Raw genomic sequence first — 5,100 nt, forward strand, 5'->3', positions numbered from 1 at the left:
GCCCGCGCGCACAGAGAGAGGAGGAGAGAGGGAGGGGGCGCAGATACGTGCATCGCTCGCACGCTGCGGTATGGTTGCAAAATAGAGTGATGGTGCAGAAGCCGACAGGAGAGACGGGCGACTGTGTCGCAGACGCAAGACGAGGGGCAGCAGGGGGAGAAGAAGAAAGGCGGAAGGCGAGAGTTCGCGAGAACAAAAGGAAGTGAAGAACACATTCACGACGCTGTCTCGGCACAACTTGTTGCTTTTGCCTGCTGCTGCTGTGTGGGTGTGTCTTACGACTGCACGCGCGCATGTTTCCTTTTCTTTTTCTTCTCGTTTTCTAGTCTCTCTTTTCTGCGTCTCGCAGAGCTCTGGGAAGGTAGCTGTCTGTCGGCTCCGCAGCGTGACAAGCCCGCTCACCAGCTTCCTCGTGCGAATAACGCGTGCGCGACGTGGGGCGCAGGAGTTGGAGGCCGTGCGTTTAATTATTATTCCTNTGTGTGTGTGTGTGTGTGGACCATGTACCGTGACGCACGGCGGGCGGATGCGTCGCCGGTGGTTGGGTCCCCGTTGCGTGGCGCATGGGCGTCGCGCCCGCCGCTGACGCTCAGCGACCCGCTCGCGCAGAACACCACCGGTCACGAGAGCAACAACAGCATCAGCAACACAGAGGAGGACTATATGCCACCTGCCTCTATCTCTAATTATTCCCCGTCCAGTCGCCTCACTGCGAATACCGCTGCTGTGGCTACTACTACTACTACTACTGCTACTGCTGGTGCTGTTGTTGTTGCTGGCGGCGGCGGCGGCGGCGGTAGTGACGACAGCGACGAGTCGAACTTCAAAGTTGTGATTCGCGTGCGGCCACCGGTGCCGCGCGAGTTGGACGGCTACCGCCCGTACGTGGACGTGGTGCGCATCCCCAAGGAGAGCCGCTCCATCACGCTGTGCGAGACGCTCGACTCGGACGACGGCCGCGGCGGCGTCTACTCGCGGCAGAGCTTCACCTTTGACTACGTGTACGGCCAGCACGCGCAGCAGCGCGAGGTGTACGAGCGCAGCGCCCAGCCGGCGGTGATGTCGGTACTGCAGGGCTACAACGCCACCCTCATGGCGTATGGCCAGACAGGAACGGGTAAGACGTACACAATGGAGGGTTTCACCAGCGAGGACCAGCGCGGCATCATCCCACGCGCCATTGAGGAGGTCTTTGCGTCCATCGACGTGGGCCGCCACGAGAACATGCGCTTCCTGGTGCGCGCGTCGTACATGCAGATATACAATGAGGTCATCTCAGACCTGCTGAAGCCGGCCANACGAGAACATGCGCTTCCTGGTGCGCGCGTCGTACATGCAGATATACAATGAGGTCATCTCAGACCTGCTGAAGCCGGCCACCGCGCGGGCGCTGACGGTGCGGCACACGCCGCAGCGTGGGGTGTACGTGGAGGGGCTGTCGGAGTGGATTGTGCGAAGCCCGTACGACGTGTACGGTCTCATCGAGCGCGGCACCGCGCTGCGCGCAACAAGCACGACGCGCATGAGCGAGCTGTCGTCACGCTCGCACGCCATGTTCACCATTATTGTGGAAATCATGGAGGGCGACGAGCCAAACCCCACATCGTACCGCTTCGGCAAACTTAACATCGTCGACCTCGCCGGCAGTGAGAAGGTGCGGCAGGCCGGCGTCACCGGGCAGCGGCTCGAGGAGACGAAGAAGATCAACAGGTCACTGCATGAGCTGGGCAACGTCATCTCGGCGCTCGCCAGTAAGTCAGGCGGACGAAATCGACACGTGCCCTTCCGAAACTCCGTCCTCACGAGCGCGCTGCGGGACTCGCTGGGCGGAAACTGCAAGACGACACTCATCGCCTGCATCTCGCCCGCGCTGGAGTCCTACACGGAGTCGCTCTCCACACTCGTGTTTGCCAACCGCGCGAAGAATATCAAGAACACGGCGTTTATCAACGAAGACTTTGATCAGGCAACGCTGCTGCGCAAGTACGAGCAGGAGCTGAAGAAGCTGCGGCAGCAGCTGCAGGATCGCGAGGCCATGTCGAGTGTCAGCGGTGGCGTTGACGCGGGGCTCGTGTCGGAGCTGCGGCAAGGTATGCGGCGAGCGGAAGAGGACCGCGAGGCGGCGCTGGAGGCCCTGCACGAGTCGTCGCGCGCCCACCAAGAGGAGCTGGCGGTGCGCAAGCGCTTCGAAGAACGCATCCAGGAGCTCGAGTTGATGCTGGAGAACGGTGGCTTTAAAGGGGGGCCGCGCACTTCGGACGAATATGCGCTACGCCTTGACGAACTCGACCGCGAGCGGCAAGTTATGGAGGAGGACAAGGCGCAAGTGGACCGGTACAAGCAGCTGCTGCTGAAGCAGCGCGATATCATGCTGAGCCTCACGACGCGACTTAACGAGCGGGATGAGACGATCCTGCAGCTACAGGAGGAGGTGGACGCGTACGACGCGCAAGTGCAGATGCTGGAGGACACGCTGGAAGCAATGCAGCAGCAGCAGCAGAAGGCGAATGGGAGTCCCAACAGCAAGTCCTCCGTGCCTCTCTCACGGGCGCAGGCGGAGGAGTACGTGCAGCGTGCGCGAGCTCCCCCACGAGGCGGTAACAACGGTGGGGAGGTGCGGTACCGGGCGGATGTGAACCCGTCGGTGTTGCTCACAGCAGAGGAGAAGATGGTCGAGCTGCTGCTCAGCGATCGTGTGGAGGTGCATTCAGCGGCTGCGACGGCAGCGATGCAGATGGACGAGGATATGAAGCGCCACCTAAGTGGACTTGTGCAGGGCCGCGCTGAGACGATTGTGCAGCGGCAGCTTGATGATCAATTCTGGCAGCTGCGCCGCGAGCTGGAGCACGCGCAGGGCCAGCTGCTCGCAAGTGAACAGAGGCGCGACGCCTTGGAGCGGCTGATGGAGGCCGCAAAGGCGCAGCCCGCCGCTGTTCAGGATACCATTGTCCGCGCGCGTCGCCACATTGATGAGCAGCAGGAGATTGTACGTAAGGCGTACGAGGGTCGCATACAGGCCCTGCAGCAGCAGCTGTCGCAGGAGCGTGAGCAGCGCATGCGTCTCACCAGTGAAGTGGACACGTTGGGTGTGGAGTCGCGCAGGGCGCTGGAGTGCTGCACCACTGCAGCTCAGCGGGCGGAGATCAACGACGTCTGCCTGGCACTGCAGCGATTAGAGGAGCTCATTCGCCGAGAGACGCGGCAAGGCGTAGGGGAGGCAGTGGCGGCGGTGTGTGGTAGTGGTATCAATGGCGGCAGCGGCTGCAAGAACGGCAATAGTAATAATAGCGGCGGTTCAGCAGCAGCGGCGGCGGCGGCGNGCCTGGCACTGCAGCGATTAGAGGAGCTCATTCGCCGAGAGACGCGGCAAGGCGTAGGGGAGGCAGTGGCGCGTGCGGCGGAGGCAGTGGCGGCGGTGTGTGGTAGTGGTATCAATGGCGGCAGCGGCTGCAAGAACGGCAATAGTAATAATAGCGGCGGTTCAGCAGCAGCGGCGGCGGCGGCGACACAGGAGCTGGAGAGTCAACTGCGGGCGCTGAAGAGCAGCCACTCGAGGCGCGAAGAGGAGTGGCGTGCCGCCCTGCAGGAGAAGGACGGGACGGCGCGTCAGCTGGAGGAGCGGCTACGCAATGCCCACGCCGGTATCGACGAGGAGATCGCGACGCTCACAAAATCCCTCAACACGCACAAGAAGGACCGCCGGGCGCTCCAGACAATCATGGAGCAGCGCATCAAGGTGAAGATTGACGCGATATGTGAGCTTGTCGCAGCTGGGCCGCAGCTTCCACCGCAGGAACGCAATCGTCTCTGCACGGAGGCCCGTGCACTGCAGAACTTGGTGAACGCATCCATCAGGGCTATGGAGTCGTGAGCGTCCTTGTGCATCGGACGCGTGTTTTGTTTTTGTTACCTTCATTTTTTTTTTGCTTTTAGTGTGATTCCGTGCATGCCCGTGTGTGTGGGTGTGCGTGGCTGCTGCTGCTGCTGCAGGAGGGAGAGGAGCGGGCGTAAGAGAGCGACGCTCTCTCCCTCGGCGTCCCCCACTCCCTCCCGGCCCCCGCCGCTCCGTCATTAGATTTGTGGCCCCGTCGCACCTCACAACTGCATCGTGAGGGCCGAGACCAGCAGCAGCAGCGGCGGCGGCGAGTGCAGCATCCATGAGATGAGTCTTATAGAGCGAAGAAGAGAGAGAGAGGGAGGGGGGAGGAACAAGAAAAAAGGAACAGGCTAGGCGAGAGAGAAGCCGTGGCTTTGTTTTTCTTTTTCTCTTGCGTGTGTGTAATGTGTGTGAGCGCCTACCGCCACTAGTGACTACACGGTCCCCACGCGCCTCGTTTCTGTGCTTTATTTTGTTCCTCGCACGCCGCCACCACTATCACATCCACGCGTTAGAGGGCGAGCTGGGGAGGGAGGGAGTGAGGAGCACACGAAACGAACGCTGTGTGTGTGTGTGTGTGGATTTGTGTGTGCGTGTGCCGTCCTGCAGCACGCTGAGACATCTCGCACTCAGACGCGCACACAAATACGTGTTTGCCTGAGCCATGCGCAACCGCACACGCATATATTTATATTTACATCTATATAAAGCATCCCCTCAATGTCTGTCTGTATGTCTGTCTCTCCGCCTCCCATTCTCCCCATGTGTCCCCTGCAGCACGTAGTGCTCAAATGTCACGCGAGCACCCCCCGCAGCAGCTTCACCAAGACCAGCAGCCCACACCACCACCAGCAGCAACGACGCCGATTATTCTTCGCTGCAACATATTCGTCAGCGGGCGCGTGCAGGGCGTCTTTTACCGCAACCACACGCGGCGGGCGGCGCAGGCGCGTGGGGTGCGCGGGTGGGTGCGCAACCTGCCAGACGGCCGCGTTGAGGTGATGGCGGAGGGCAGCAGGGCGGCGGTGGACGACCTTGTGAAGTGGTGCCACGTGGGGTCGCCCAAGTCGCGTGTGGACGCTGTCGACGCGACAGTTGTGGCAGAGGGTGACGCGTACACGTTTGCGACATTTGAGGTGCGGCGCTGACGAAACGAGCGAAGAGGTGCGAGTGGAGTTGGCGCGGAAGGGGTGTGGTGTGGGTGGCACTGCTGTGGAGTTGCG

At 61.6% G+C, this 5,100-nt stretch overlaps 3 protein-coding genes across 3 annotated transcripts; all 3 read left to right on the forward strand.

Moving 5' to 3' along the window:
- Positions 1–501: 501 nt before the first annotated feature.
- On the forward strand, positions 502–1,350 carry DQ04_02761050 (kinesin; the record flags this gene model as incomplete). Its single annotated transcript, XM_009312198.1, has 1 exon — positions 502–1,350. The coding sequence occupies one exon, from the start codon at positions 502–504 to the stop codon at positions 1,348–1,350; it is 849 nt and encodes a 282-aa protein (XP_009310473.1).
- Positions 1,351–1,522: 172 nt separating this feature from the next.
- Positions 1,523–3,871, forward strand: DQ04_02761060 (kinesin; the record flags this gene model as incomplete). The annotated part of the gene is made up of 1 exon (XM_009312199.1): positions 1,523–3,871. One exon carries the CDS (start codon positions 1,523–1,525, stop codon positions 3,869–3,871), a length of 2,349 nt encoding a protein of 782 aa, XP_009310474.1.
- Positions 3,872–4,668: 797 nt separating this feature from the next.
- On the forward strand, positions 4,669–5,025 carry DQ04_02761070 (acylphosphatase; the record flags this gene model as incomplete). Its single annotated transcript, XM_009312200.1, has 1 exon — positions 4,669–5,025. One exon carries the CDS (start codon positions 4,669–4,671, stop codon positions 5,023–5,025), a length of 357 nt encoding a protein of 118 aa, XP_009310475.1.
- Positions 5,026–5,100: the final 75 nt, after the last annotated feature.

Source organism: Trypanosoma grayi (assembly GCF_000691245.1).
Source record: "Trypanosoma grayi strain ANR4 Tgr_276_V1, whole genome shotgun sequence".
Classification (NCBI taxonomy): Eukaryota; Euglenozoa; class Kinetoplastea; order Trypanosomatida; family Trypanosomatidae; genus Trypanosoma; species Trypanosoma grayi.